The sequence below is a fragment of the Heterocephalus glaber genome, unplaced genomic scaffold (genome assembly GCF_053883595.1).
Source record: "Heterocephalus glaber isolate CG9 unplaced genomic scaffold, H.glaber_assembly_v1.0 deba00001550, whole genome shotgun sequence".
NCBI classification, from domain to species: Eukaryota; Metazoa; Chordata; class Mammalia; order Rodentia; family Bathyergidae; genus Heterocephalus; species Heterocephalus glaber.
Genome location: NW_028258343.1, coordinates 2,812,028 through 2,827,292, shown reverse-complemented (window position 1 = coordinate 2,827,292; position 15,265 = coordinate 2,812,028). Strand labels below are relative to the sequence as shown.

Here is a 15,265-nt window from a genome sequence, read left to right as displayed (position 1 = left end):
TAAAACCCTCATGGCTTTCTGCACAACTTCCTCACACCCAGATCTCCTTGAACCGGTCTTCCCCAATACAACTCTCACAGTGATCTTTCTTTTTTTCTTTTTTTTGGTACTGGGGATCGAACTCAGGACCTTGCGCTTTGGAGGCAGGTGGCAGCACCACTGAGCTAAATTCCTGGCCCTGATCTTTCTAAAATGCAAGGCTGGGGCCAGGGATTTGGCTCAGTGGTTCCGCCGCCTGCCTCCAAAGCACAAGGACTCGAGTTCGATCCCTGGTATCAAAAATAAATAAATAAATAAATAAATAAATAAATAAATAAATAAATAAATAAATAAAATGCAAGGCTGACCCTTCCCCTCCTCTGAAATCCTTCAATCAATATAGTTTAATAATTCTTCACAGCCTGAAGGATAAAGTCCATCTCCTTGGCTTGACAAATGGTTTTCTCTGAGTCAACCTAGCCTCAGCTATTGCCACACCCTAAGGTTTGCACTGCCCTCTCTTTATAGTGTTTATGCCAAGCTTCAGTTCTACGTGTGTGTGGCTCAACATCCACCTGACCTCGTCTAGCCCTCTGGTCTACCTGACAGACACTTATAAATCACATCTGCCCATAAAGCAGCCCTTGATCAGAAACCCAAGTCCCCTTCCTTCTTGCTTCTGTTGTTCATTAGTAATATCTCTGTTGACATTGATTATATGACTTTTCTTAGTCATATCTCTATTTAGCTATGTCTCCGTTGATATTTGTTCATGGTGTTATGATACCTTTTTACATGTGTCTCCATGACCTTATATGCAACTTGAGGACAGAGCCATACTGATAGTATCAAGTCCACAGTAGGCGTTCAGCAAATATGAAATAAATCATCCAATAAATGCACACATTACACTCAGCCAGATTTGCTATTTTTCTGATGACTGTTCTAATGGCAGAGGAGAAGACTGAAGTGCAAGTAAAAAAGATTTTGGTTTTAAGTATGCTGGCTCAATTAACAAGAAACTAACAACATTTTATGCAATAGTAATAAAAGCCACAAAACAGTACCTTAAATTTCTATTAACTTAATTTTTATAGAATGCTAACTCCCATGTTTATCATCTACAAAGCACCTACATAGCCATTATCTTGGATAATTATCTTTTCTTTTCCCCTGTGAGACACCATCTGTCTAATTAGATTTGAAAATATTCATATAATATATAAGCCTAGTTGCTTCAGAAAAAAATAAACTCTTATGAAGGATCTATTTTGGAACTCTTCTTCAAAGAAGTATATTTAAAAACAAATGCATTCATCTCATTCTTGAATAGAACATAGGCATTTAGAAACTAATCTTTTAAGAAGATGTATGGCTCCAGTGAAATTTACTGAAGTCCTCTAACCTTCACTTTCCTGATTTCTGAAATGGAGATAAAAGCCTAGTTTACTGAATTTTTTGTGAGGTTCAAATGGGATAGTGTGTGAAAGTACATGCTATGTAACAAATAATGAATACTGTTTAATGAATCGAATGCATAATTAATGCTGCATATAAATTAAATTTACAGAATAAAACTGGGATACAGAGTTCTGAATTTGTTTGTTATGTTTTATGTCTTTTAATTCTGAGGTACCTCAAGTCAATTGTAGAGACAATTCTGATATATAAACATTTTGTGAAGCTGACTACGGAGCAGCCTGTGGCCAAGCAGGAACTTGTGGACTTTTGGATGGATTTCCTTGTCGAGGCCACAAAAACAGATGTTACTGTAGTTAGGTTTCCAGTGAGTACCCTTGATATAAATCTCAGTTCATTTCTATGTTGTTTCTTGTCTTTAAAGAATATCTTGTATTTTTATTGTAACAGTACTGGTTGGTGTATTGATTCTCATGCCCTGAGACTGCAGTTACCTGGTTCTTGATTTATTTTCTACAAATTGGTTTGTTTTAGTCTACTTTTTAAAATAACTTCTCCAAATCAGAGAAATGAGATGCAGCTTTATGTTTTTGCCATAGAATTTGGGTGGTTACTTATGATAACTAGTGAAGTATGCTTCTGCAGCAGTGAAAAGACTGCCTCTTGGTCAGTTCAGTAAGTCAAGGCATTTCTTCAGACAGGTTGATGCTATTAAATACAGTGGACCCTTGACTTACAAACTCAATTTGTATCCGAGGGCAGGTTGTGACTCAAGTCGGTCAATTGCCTTCAAAGTCTCTCTCCTGTATGTTTTTTTTTGCAGGGGGGTGGTACCGGGGGAGTGGACTCAGGACCTTGTGCTTGCCAGGCAGACGCAGCGCCACTAAGCTACATCCCTGGCCCTTTCCTGTATAATTTTAGGCCACTTTCTTCTAGGCAGATCTCAGTGTCCTTAGAGAGACATTGGCCCAGGATTTCTCAATTAACCCTATACGTGTACCTTCTAGAACTCTTTAAGGGTTAACTCTGTATCAGCAACCATCTGGGAACCCAAGCTGGCATTTGGGTTGTAAGTCAAGACTTTATTCGTAAGTTAAAACTAAAATTCCTGTCATAACTCAAGTTGTTCATATGCCTGGCCAGTTGTAACTTGAGGGTCCACTGTACTGCTGCTTTATGAACATGGTCTTCAGTCTTACCACCATTATTGTAATAAAAATTGTTAGCCTTACTTGTATTAGTCTTCCTTTTCTATGATCCATTAGCCAGGGGGTCAGAATTACTTACGTGGGTCATAGATACTCTGTTTACAGTGCTTTGACCATGAAAAAGGACTTGTTCTGAGTCTGCAACTCATGTTAGCTAATCTCTAGCAGATTTGTTTATGTGTGTATGTGTATTTATATATATCCCCATCCTGATAGCTGTCATAATGTCATTCAAAGTAACATGGCCTTGTCATTTAATTTAGGAATTATTGACAACTTACAGTGTGTACAGACTTCTTCCCATATCGAATGATGCCATAAAACTCTTGGGTTGATCTAATTTCTTTTTTTTTTAACCTCTCTAATTTCAATCTTCCGTACTCAAGGGTGATGACAATTCTCCTTTCTGTAAAAGTTTGATTTCTAGCTTTGTTGATAGGATCATCTGCCTCATTAAGGTAAACCTATTGCTGGCATTAACATGCTTTCCTCTGGCTTCTAGATGAAGCCTTGAACTCAGCAGGATCCTTAATTGAAAAACCTTTCAAACTAAATTACTTCACTTTATTTCCTAGCCTAGATAATGTGTAGCCTAGGAAAGTACTTATCTTGCTGGCAGCTTGCCCTTAACTGGTGCTTTGAGTAGCAATAAATATGGTGGTGAAAGAAGAGAGTATACAACTCAAGTATTTCATTGACTGCTGACTTGATCCACTAGAAAACTGGCTATGAAAGGAAACCATTCATAATAGTCATTTCTAGCCAATTTAGATTAGTAGAATATGAATTAGTTTGTCATAGTATAAATAAATGAATATAAAGAAAATAAAACACAGAAACATAGAGTGAGAAGTTATATTAAATTATAAGTGCATACCCCAGGTTAGAGAGGCCTTCTTAGACAAGAAAAGGCCTGTAAGTCCTAAAGGAAAATATTCACCAGTTTGATTTAATTTAAAAATAAAGGGGATGTAGCCCAGTGACAGATCATTTGCCTACAATGTGCAAGGCCCTGGCTTCGATCTCCAACACTGAAGGGAGAAAGAAAGGAAATTTTTGTTCATTAAAAGCACCATAAATGTGCCAAATTGAAAACTGCTAGATAGGGAGAAATAATTTAATATAAATGCTATAAAATGGTTAATTTGCTTAATGTGCATTATAAACTTTTACAAATTGATAAGAAACTAAGAAAAAGAAAAATGGGCAAATCATATAAAAAGATAATTAACCTCAAGTCAAGAAAAATGAAAATGAGATAAAATATTGGCCTGTTTGACTCAATTTAAAAGTTTTACAATAATTGGCAGAGATATGGAGACATAAGCATTTGTAGAGTTTGCTGGTAAGTTTAGGAATCTCTACATATTCTGAGAAATGATCTAGAGAGGGGATGATAGGATGTATAAGGACATTGGAGACCTCACGTTTTTATTTCAATATATCAGTTCTTTTTTAAAAAGAGTTTTGAAACAAATATGGTAGCACAATACCACCTTTTAATCTTTGGATAAAAGGCACAAAGGTATTTGGTAGGTAATCTTGCAGACTTGTTTATAGAATAACTTGATTGTCTTTACCAATCCATTTCCTTCTTGGAATTCGGTGGCTTACTTTGGGGCTTTTTGTGAAAAATTCTGAGTGTTTTCTACTTTTTTCTCTTATTCCAACATCAGAATTCATAACTTAGGTACTCAAAATTGCTTTCCCATGGTTTGTGGTTTCCCAGAGGGCAAAATTGTACAATTTTCTAGCTCATTTGAAGTTGAACTTTCTTAGTTAGGTCATCTTGTATGAATTCCAGAAAGTTAAGTAACCAAGAAGTCTCAGATCCAATAGAAATTGCTTTAGGATTAACCACTTGAATTTTTTTTTTGTATTTACATGTAAGAAACTGCAAAGATATTGCTTAAAAAGTAATGAAAACATATTGAGGATTTTTAAACCTCAATGTAGATGATAATTCAGAAGAAAAATAAAACCAATATTTGGGTAATAAATTGTGACTGCTTCTAGAATTTGCCATACTCCTCAGTGGCATAGAAAATGGATCCTTTTAGACCTATGTTGATCTATCAATCACTGCAATTCATCATGACCTTAGACCTGGCTCACATTTAAAAAGGCTCTTCTAGGTCTTCATCAGAATGATAACATTATCCTTCATTTGAAGTGGATCTGAATAAAGCCAGGATAGCCAATATGAGAAAATATTTACTGTGATTGTCTCCATTTATCTCTTGACGATATCCTTCTTCGGGGAAATAGCCAAGACCCTAAGCAAAAGATAATTAAAATTTATTTAGGAAATGATTTGAATGGTCCCATACTTTGTTATTACTTGGATTCAGTTTGATTTATTTCTTTTCCTTACCTCTCTTCTGGTTATATTTTCTTTCCTTCTCACAATGAAAAGTTTGGAGACCCTTAATCTAACATCAGGACACAGGATAGGAGAAGTATGGTGCTTGGGAAGATTCTCTAGGACCATGAGATGTATAAACCTAGTTACTATCTGCTCTCTATAGTTTATTGGCCTAGCCCTCTTTTGTCCTGCTGCAGATATATGAAGTCAGCAGTTAGTTGTAATGCTGACTAGTGTAAAATATAAGAGACTAAATGCAAGAATATGTATACCTTTAGTGAGTTGTACTCAGCTTTATGACTTTATCAAATTGCCTCCTTTTGCTGGTCTTTTCTCAGCCTTTTTGTGCCCTCTGTAATATGTGCTTCAAATTCCTCACATTTTGTCATTTCAAGGGCAGATCAAAGAAAGAGGTCAATGCAGATTAGACAGTGATAATTGCAACCTTGTTTTTATTCCCTGTCCCAAGTGAGGAACGCATGGTTCAGAGTTTACCAGTTAGAAACATTTCAGATAGATAATGCAGGCATAATTTAAGAAAGGAGTTAATATGGTGCTCTGCTTCTCTACAGTTAAACAGTGTGCCCACAGAATTAGGGAAGAATTAAGCGTAGTGAAGACGATTGAATGGTATTTTGGGAAACACATCTTTTATTCTCTATTATTCGTTTTCATTTCATTTTCATAAACACTGGGATCCCCACACACGAGATCACTGTGTCGTTGATGTTTGGATTGAACACTGATTTTCAGTATTAATCAGTACCACTTAACTCTGTTGACTGGAATTTGGGCCTTGACTCACCTGAGATATGAGAATATTCCAGCGTTAGCCCTGTGGGCTCTCTCTGGGTATTCATTTCTGCTATGTCCTATCTTTTCACAGCAAGAGCCAGACCAAGAATTCTTTGAATTCTGTATGGTTTTGTACTCAAAGAGTAAAGAACACCTTGTTTTTTAGTGCCCTTTTCCTGCCTCTCCGTACATTAACTTGCACAAATGTACTGCTACAATAAATTTAGAGTAAAATGAATGCATTGGGTTTGCAGTATGTGGCCAGGAACCAGTTTTTTGACCCAGATTCTGTGCCTTCTTGCTCAGGCTGCAGTTTATATTTTAATGTGCTGTGAATCTCTTAATTTCTTGTGGACAGAGTCGTGGAAAGGTTTTTCCCTTCACTTTTATTTGGTAAGCTGCTTGTTTCAAGATTAGTTCTAAAGGTAGTTTCTTTGAGTTTTAATCAGCAGAATACAAAGAACTATTCTACTTTCTCTATAACAAAGTATTGGCTCTTCCTTTTAACATTCTTACCAAGGTCTAAATAAAAATCTGGGGAATTTCAATATCTGTACAGATGGGAACAATTATAGCAACTTTGAAATCAGGGCATGTTTGGTGTTTTAAAATTATTTGCTCCTGATGTGAGATATTAGTAATAACATATTTATTTGTAACTCAAATTCTTAACTTACTTATCATGTATGTATCCTTTATATATCTCCAAAAGAGGAACATATTTTACTTTTCTTTTTCTCTAACAAGGGTAAATATATCATATTGAATTCGCCAATTTTATCTTGAAGGCAGTGTGAAAACATTGTTATGTCATACAGCTATATCTGTTTCTTAAGTTTATATATAAAACTCTTTAAATAATATCCCATCATATCTAAATCCATTTCTATGGATATGAAAGCCATACTACTACCTGTTTATGATAAAGTATGACAGCAGAAAACCTAAAATAAGCCTATGACATTCTGTATATTGAATATTTTCTTTTCTGTGCATAGAATTACTCAAAAATGTTCTGCCTTTCTTTGACACACTTGTATTTATAGAAACAGCTTCTGTATTACATGATAAGATGTATCATGAGTACATTCCCTTGAAATAGCTGAACCAATATATGGACTTCAAATGTTTATTTCCAAGTTTGTTAGCAATAGAAGGTGATGTATTTTGGAGCCTTATTATAATTGTATAATAATTATACAATAATAATTGTATTATTAATGTATACCCTTTATAATTATATAATAACTATATAATAATACAATTGTATTATAATTGTATACAATAATATAATTGTATAATACCCTAAAGTGCTCTGAGGACTAACCCAAAGTTAAAATGGGTTTTTCCAGTAAGGGATGTAGAGCCTCATTTGGTAATCTTCCACACTGGTGCTGGGGTGTTAGAGCAGCTCTAAGGGGTTTGAATCTTAAGGTACTAACAAGAGTTTCTATGTCCTATGTTTTCAAGGTATTAATATTAGAACCAACCAAAATATATCAGCCTTCTTACTTGTCTATCAACAATGAAGTCGAGGAAAAGACAATCTCTATTTGGCACGTGCTTCCTGATGACAAGGTAAATTGGGCAGTTACTAAGAAAAGAGCAGTAGTAATGAAACAGTTCATGCCTTTCTAGTGTTTACTATTTCAGCACCTGTCTGTGTTAATTAAGAGGTAGTTTGACTGTATTTATCTTGGCATAAGTACATTCCAAAATAGAAACTTTGTTAAATTTGGGTCATAAATTTCACACAGTTAATAAAATACAGTTGAACTATTTGGATTTTTATCATAAATGGCACAATCATTCAAAGTGTAATCAAACTGGTGTGTTTGTTTTGTAAATTAGTGCTGTATATTAAATTATGCACCAAAGAACTAATACCTAAAATATTTAATAAAATGGTTCATATATTAATTCTAAGACGCCTACTTCTAGTGTTACACTGGTACTATAATAGTTTTTGTTTTTCCTAGCTGTTTGCTTATCTTAGTAATTGCTAAATCTCAGATTAGCCACTGACTCACTGTGTTGTGCACAAAATGAGTTGGGCTGTGCTGCTACTTGCTTTCAGAAGGATCTTAAGCAGCCTCATTTCTCCCAGCAGTCATGTGGATAAGCCTTTCTGCTTCTGTATTTCATCATTTTTACTGCATGTAAAAGTCATCCTGTTTTATTAAAATAGAAAGCTCTTCAGGATCTGAAGAATCCACATGGTAAACCATAGAAATAAGAGCAGTCTTGGAAGAAAGTAGTTCATTCATAGTATTTTTTTGAGTAACTTTCCGAAATATCCTTATAATTTTCTTTAAATATCATTCATTCACTTATTCACTCAACAAATGTTTATTGAGCACTTAATCTTGGCCCTACCAGGAACTATACTAGATAGTAGGGACACAGATGTGTACAAAATAAATAAAGTTCCTTAACTTCTACTCAGGGAGACAATAAACCATTGAGTAAAACATATGACTATCTTCATGATTTGAAGGGAAAACAAAGCAAGAAATCGAATCAGGAGGTCTATTTGAGCGTATAGGGTTACCTTTGTTTTAAATATGTTTTTTGAGTCAGACCTCGGTGTAGAATAGATTTTTGTCTCTACGTTTGGCTTCTCCAAGCTGCAGTATCAGTATTCTCACCTGTAGAATAAGATAATAATAATAATATCCACCTCAAAAGGTGGTTGTGAAGATTAAATGAAATAACATAGGTAGAGTGCCTTTTACAGAGTACTCTTATAACTGCTCAATTACAACAATAAAATGACTGCTTTGTAGATATTAGGACTAAATCCTAATTCTGAAACTCCAGGATTTCACCCTGCTTCGTGCTTTCAACAACATAGTAGGAACCATTTGGGAGAGTATGGGTGCTCTGTTGGGGCCCAAACTGGCTGTATGTCTGGACCCCCTGTGGCACCCTGGCCTGCAAGAGACCTACTGAGTTGGAATCTTTTGTGCTTAGAGTGAAGCTTAGGCACATACATTTTATTTTATTTTATTTTATTTTATTTTATTTTATTTTATTTTATTTTATTTTTTTGGTACCAGGGATTGAACTCGGGTCCTTGAGCTTGCGTACCAGGCATTGAAACCACTGAGCTAAATCCCTGGCCCGTAGGCACATACATTTTAATGAAGACTCCTGGGTGATTTGTATATGCAGCCATGGTTGAGAACAACTTTAATAGGGCATACTAAATTATTCAGTTGTAGTGGCTTAACAATTATCATGTCGTTGACTTTATAACTAACCTGGCTCTTATGCACAGTGTTTTTCAAAGTGTGTCTCTGTGAAATACTAGGGAGAGTCACCCAAAGAGCTGGTTCCAAATGCATTTCTTAAGAAAGGCAGAACTCACATGTGTGAAAGGCACTTGGGTTTAAAATGAGCGTTAGATACTGTGCAGCACCCAGAATACATTTTATGGATACAGTTGGCCATATTAAGTCTTTTAGCAGCCATGCTAAACGTTAATAACATGCACTTGCAGAATAAACATGGAGAATGCCATCCTTTCTCCAAATCTGTCCCATAGCATTGGGAATTACCTATGGCATCTTGCAGAACTGTGGCCTTTTTCATACTCAGTTTATAGTACATTGTCCTTGACAGCATTTTCATATGACAGCTCTAGACTGGCTGCACCAGAGTTTTAGGGACACTCATTCCCTAGGTTGGAATAACAAAGGGTCTGCACCCAACATACCTGAATTATACATTCCAATATTTACCATTATGTGCAGAGTCAGAAAATTGACAGTTTTTCATGAAAAGTACTAATTATACATATAAATACTTAAAAATCAGTTATACTATTAACTTATTCATAATAGAAAACTTCCTTATTCGTAATAGAAAACACTGTCATAAGATTGACATTATACTCACTTTCTCAGTAAAGTTTTAAAGACTTTGAAAGAAGGCATTGGCCACCAACCTACAAGTAACATTTCTAATAGGTTAAAGAGACCTCTCCCAGAACATCGTGCTACATCTGAGATAACTGTTAACATTAATGCTTAATATCTACCAGCATTTTTGAGTTCTGTGGACCTTGGGATTTTGTTGGTTTATGGAGAAGACCATATTATGGGCTCTTGGTCTGTAAATGTCAGGGAAGAGGCGTGAAGACAGAAGAGCGTAGTAAAGAACACAGGATCAGTGACAAACTGCACAGGGCTGAAGTCTGATGTTATCTCTTTCTTGCTTTGTGACCTGGGCAATCCACTGTAGTTTCCATAAATGTAAAAGGAGGAAAATAGTGCCTCATAGAATTGTAGTGAAGATTAGGTGAGCTGATTACTATAAATCATTTAGCACAGGGCTAAATGGCACAGAAGGAGTACTCAATAGAGGTTGCTCTTATGGCTGTAATATTTGTCCATCCTTGACATTAGAGTTCAGAGTTGTACTCTAGAGGGTCAGAGAGAACACTGTTAGAAGAACTGACTATACATGGGACATGTAGAGACCTCACACTGGGATAATGTGATTGTGACCGCAAAGGGGCAGATTGTTTAGAAAGAAAAATGTATGATTTAATCACAGATTAGAATAAAACACTAAAAGGAAGAAGTAAGTGTAAAGTGACTCATATTCTGATTGCCCCGATAACACTGGTAGAAGAATCATATGGAACTTAATTTTGGACTTGTTCAGTTGGAACTGATGGCATGATTTTAAGTAGAATCATCTAGAGACAAAATTGAGAATAATCAATATAACCATATACATGTGTTACTAATATTAAAATGCATTGTTTTAAAGTATTTGCAGTCAAGTTTCACAAGGTCAAGTTTAGTAATCATAAAATTGAAATTACAAAACCTAAGACAAGTTAAGAGACATGACATTATGGGAAAGGAGCAAGACTGGGAGAGATTTTCACAGGCTTAACTGGAAAAAGCAAGGTTATCCAAGGACACTTGGAAACAGAACAGGGCTGAAGGAATTAGTGATTAGCAAGATGCAGAAAATGAGTGGAGAGCCAGAAGAATTTGGAAGACAGAAAAAGAACAGAGAGTAAACCGGAGATTTTTGGAAAATGAGCATGATTTCCAGCTAGTTGTTAACTGTTTGCTCCTTCCTGGAGGTTCTTCATTCAGTGACGTGTGCCTTATATTGATTCTCCTATGCTTTGTGACAATTACAGATGTAATATTAAGCTAAGAAATAAATATATTAATATATAAATGAGTACATTATTAAAGGTTACAGATTTCGGCTATGAATTATCCAGTTTCTGTTTTCACCACTTTCTGATCAAGAAGAAATATATTTGCATTATTCCCATTTTCTTATAACCTTCATATAAAAAATTCTTCTTGTTCATAAACTTAAAGCTTTTGTAAATCAGTTTCCATTTTCATTTTATGTTGAGTTCGTGGCAATCCATTGTCTTAGGTATAGTGCATTCACTACCACTGTTGTTTTCTCTGTTTTTTAAAAAATAGACATGGTAAAGTTGGAAGGAAGACAAATAATAAAACTAGGAAAACATTATTATCATGTTATTTAAAATGACTGTAAAACTATAATTAAGTAGCAGTTTGTATATCAAATGGGAACTGTATTGTTTTTTACATAGAATGGTAATTTTTGTGTGAAATATGGAACAGAGAATGTCCTTTTCATTTATCATATTTATTTCCTTACTCCCTGAGTATTTTCACTCTAAGATGTGCAATGAACAGTTCTATGAATTAGTATATACTTCTTACTGCATTTTTTAAAACTTGAAGTACATTATCTACCAACTCTCAGGTACTTTTAGAACTACTTGAATGTGCATGTACGAGTCTACCAAAATGAAACCCATTGATTAAAAAAAATTTAATAAGAACTACTTTATATTCATGGGTAACATTAATTGATTCTCAGTCTTTTACACTTCTCCCTTAGATAGTTGCTGCTTAAAGTCAGTTAATACTGGAAGGAAGTGTGCATGAGTACAATGAAAGAAAAATGTAGGCCAAAGAAGAAAACTTATTTGTAAGATGTTTTAGTTGTTGATATTTAGATTCTCCTTCCTTTTAGACTTGAAGTCCATGCATTCTTGGCCTATCTGATCGCTTCTCAAGCACAGGTAGAAGGTAGCAGGCCCCCAGTGGAGCACAAAAGTTGGTTTCCCTCCCACCCCAGGTCCAGCCAGTGCCTCTTGGAGAAAACTGAGGAAATGTGTGAGGGGTGCATGTTACCCCAGATTCCAGATTATGATGATGCTGTTCCCCAGCAGGGATCCTTTCAGCCATAAAACTCCCAGCTAATATAGTTTAAATAATAAGGGAATCCCGCATAAGGCTCTGAGTTCAGTCCCTAGCACTGCAAATAAAACAAAACAAGGAAATGGTATCCCAGGGAGGGGAGAGGGTTAGGCCCTCTCCTTCACACCAAAAGATGTTATCATGTGGCCATGCGTAACCCAATCACCAGCAAGGGAAATGGGCTTACCATGGCCAATTTAAATTAATCAATTTTACCATCCTACCCGATCCTGAACAAAATTCTTTCTTTTTCTTTTGTTAGCAAAGGAGAAGGAATGGCCATTGCCTAAGGAACCAACAGTGCCTGCCACCATGTAATTTCTGCCACCCTAACTCCATATTAGCTCCCAGTTTTTATTCTTGTCCTGACTGGGGCATGGGATCTGAGGCTGGCCAATTCCTAGAAGATGGCGCTTATGCTGATTGTATTAGGTTGAGCATTGGTATGGGCCTGCTGGGGCTAATTATGACTCCAGTTCAGGCCTTGCCTTTTAAAACCCAGACAGGCCCTGGTTGGCAGTGTAGCTCACCAGCACCTCTGTGTGGTGAATACCACTAGCAGGAAAGATGGGGTATGAGACCTTCTCATGCTAATCACTCTATCTAAGGGGCTGGGCTTGATTGACAGCATTAGAATAGAACATTCCCTGGCAGCCTTTAGGAACCTACTATTCTGGAAGTGCCATACTCCTTTCCTACAAAACCAGCCCGATCAATCAGGGAAATCTCTCCTTAGCTGCTCCCAGGACAAGGCTGAGGGAAGATTGATTTACCAGGGCTGTCTCTTTGGTGTTTGCTGGCTGCTGTTCAGTGTCTGGTTAGCACACAGCTCAACCAGCTCGGTGCTCAGTGCCCTCCTCCCCTTTCTGCACTGGGCCTTGCAAAGCTGCTCAGTTGCAGGCTTAGAGGAAATGTCTGCACGGTGTGCATGCAGTGTACAGGTAACAGCTGCAGCTCCTGGGTCACGTGCATTTAGAAGTTCACACCAGGCCAGCAGGATTTAGAAGCCACTTTCCACATTACCAGCTGCAGCTGCAGGCTGCTATTCTAACTTACCTCCCTCTGCACGCTAGTTAGGAGGGCCACATACCATGAGCACCTTTCTGTGATGTCTTCCCTCCTTGGACTTCAACAAAATTTACTCTGTTACGATTCGGGTCACATCCTTATGACCTGACTAATGTTCGTTGAAACTAGTTTTTCAGTAAATCTACATTGGACTTCAAAAGAACTTATTTTTATTTTAAATTAGATGGCCCTAGTGAAGAACTAGGGGCTATGTATATTGTGGCTTTTTGAGTAGCTTTGGCCAACAGGGAGGTTCTGGGCCACCTCAGAGCCACAAAATTCGGTACTCATTTCACTAGCCCAGCCAAGCAAGACCTCATCAGCCTCCTGGAAGTCAGTGGGTAAGACTTTGTTTTCCTGGTTTTTCTACATTTACAGAGCTGCCTTTCAGTATGAATTTATCACTGTAGGATACTTACTAAATATAGACACGTATCAATTATTTGTATAAACACACGTAGGCTATTAATTTTATATTGTCAGTCATTTTTATAAGGAATATGATCTATCTTGGAATTTAAGGACATAGGAATTTAATAATCAATGTACCAGCCTCAGTAATAAAATTAAAAGATGAATTCCCACTTTTTTTCATTTGAAATCTGCAAACCATCATATATATCATATGATAATCAAAGTTTTTATGTTCAAGCTTTCTTAGCATATTGAGTTTTGAGTAAATTAGGTGACAACACCTTGTAGCTAAGGTGAACACTATATACATGTGCATGCACATACTTACTCTACTAATTTCAGAGGAAATAGACTCACCAGTTTAGTTGGAAATTTTACCTAAACATAATTCAGAAATAATTACCTTTGAAATCTTGTAGGATTTTATGTAAATTAATGTTTTTCTTTCTCAGAAAAGAAATATTGCTTGACTATAATAATTAGATTAGCTTAATCACTGGGTTTTTTTACTCAAAAAATTAAAGCACAATAGTTATTGCTAGAAATCAAGCATTAGAATTCAATGAGAGTAATCCGGGCTCTTCTGAAAGCTGTTTTACTGAAGTACAGGAATTATTAAGTAAAAAATCACCTTTGTGACTTATGAATAAATGGCTGTTTCCACCAGATAATTTGTTCATGAAGAATTATGCACTAGGAAAAATGACTTGGTACAGTATTAAAAATAATAAAACAAAATTATTTTGTGATGTTATTTTCCATTTGGATGACTGAATGTTCTTTGTTGTTGCTGTTCTTCTGTGTTCTAGAAAGGTATACATGAGTGGAATTTTAGTGCTTCCTCCATCAGGGGAGTGAGGTAAGTTTCTGTTTGGTACATTTTGTTTACCTAGAAGACATTTTTCTGGGATATTCATAGCCTGAGTGTGCTTTGCTCATGATTTAAAGATACACAAATCTTTCAAGGATCTGTTGGTGGAAATGCCCAACCCTCTTCAGTCTCATTCTCTCCATTTTGAAGGTTTGCCACAAACATCAATGCTAGTTGCACTGACTCTGTGCTTGTCCCCTACCTAAAATATGAAGACTTTGGGGGAAATGTGAGCTGTGGACCAGAATAAAGATGTAGATAAAAGGAAGCTATGCGGAGGTCCTCTGTAGCTGACTGAGCTTTTGGTTTATATTGTAGGATAGTTTTCTGTCCTTTTGGTATATCGGGAGCTAATCTTCCCTTGAGTGGTTCCACAGTGCACAAGCCATCTACAAGGTTGTGTTGTGTAACTAATATTAATGACATGAGATTATTAAAAAAACTTTTCCTAAGGTCACTGTTAATGGAGTATTCTGAAGGACAGTGATTTAATTTACTTCATTTCAGTTCAGTTCTGACATTGTTGTCACAATGCCAGTGGCTCAGAAAATGCCATTTCTTGGGAATTAGGAATAAGATTTTTTGTAAAAAAATCAAGAGTCTGCCTAAGTGTTCAAGTAGTTGTTCTATAGCAGCTCATGCTAAACCAGCTCTTGCAAATTTCAAACCAAATCAGTTGTGTTTACTACTATTTATCCTAAACATAATAGAAATGGGAGACAATAGATTTCTGCAAGCCAGTTATGCAATATCCTGTTGGTTTTGTAATAGTAGTGATTGGCTTTGTTAAAGCATGAACTGGTAGAGCAATCTGAGTCATCAGTAATTTTAGTTTGCCTGGTAGAACTACCTGTTACCTCAGGAATGATCT

General features: G+C 36.2%; 1 protein-coding gene across 4 annotated transcripts in view; it reads left to right on the top strand.

Annotated features, from left to right (window-relative positions):
• The window catches only part of Map3k5 (mitogen-activated protein kinase kinase kinase 5), a 219,275-nt gene that overhangs the window by 120,797 nt on the left and 83,213 nt on the right, over positions 1–15,265 (top strand). For all 4 annotated transcript variants that reach the window (XM_004871479.4, XM_004871478.4, XM_021249572.2 and 1 more), the window contains exons 10-12: positions 1,612–1,765; positions 7,237–7,344; positions 14,333–14,382. In XM_004871479.4, the coding sequence (XP_004871536.1) occupies positions 1,612–1,765; positions 7,237–7,344; positions 14,333–14,382 (312 nt within the window). The remainder of the gene's footprint in view (positions 1–1,611; positions 1,766–7,236; positions 7,345–14,332; positions 14,383–15,265) is intronic.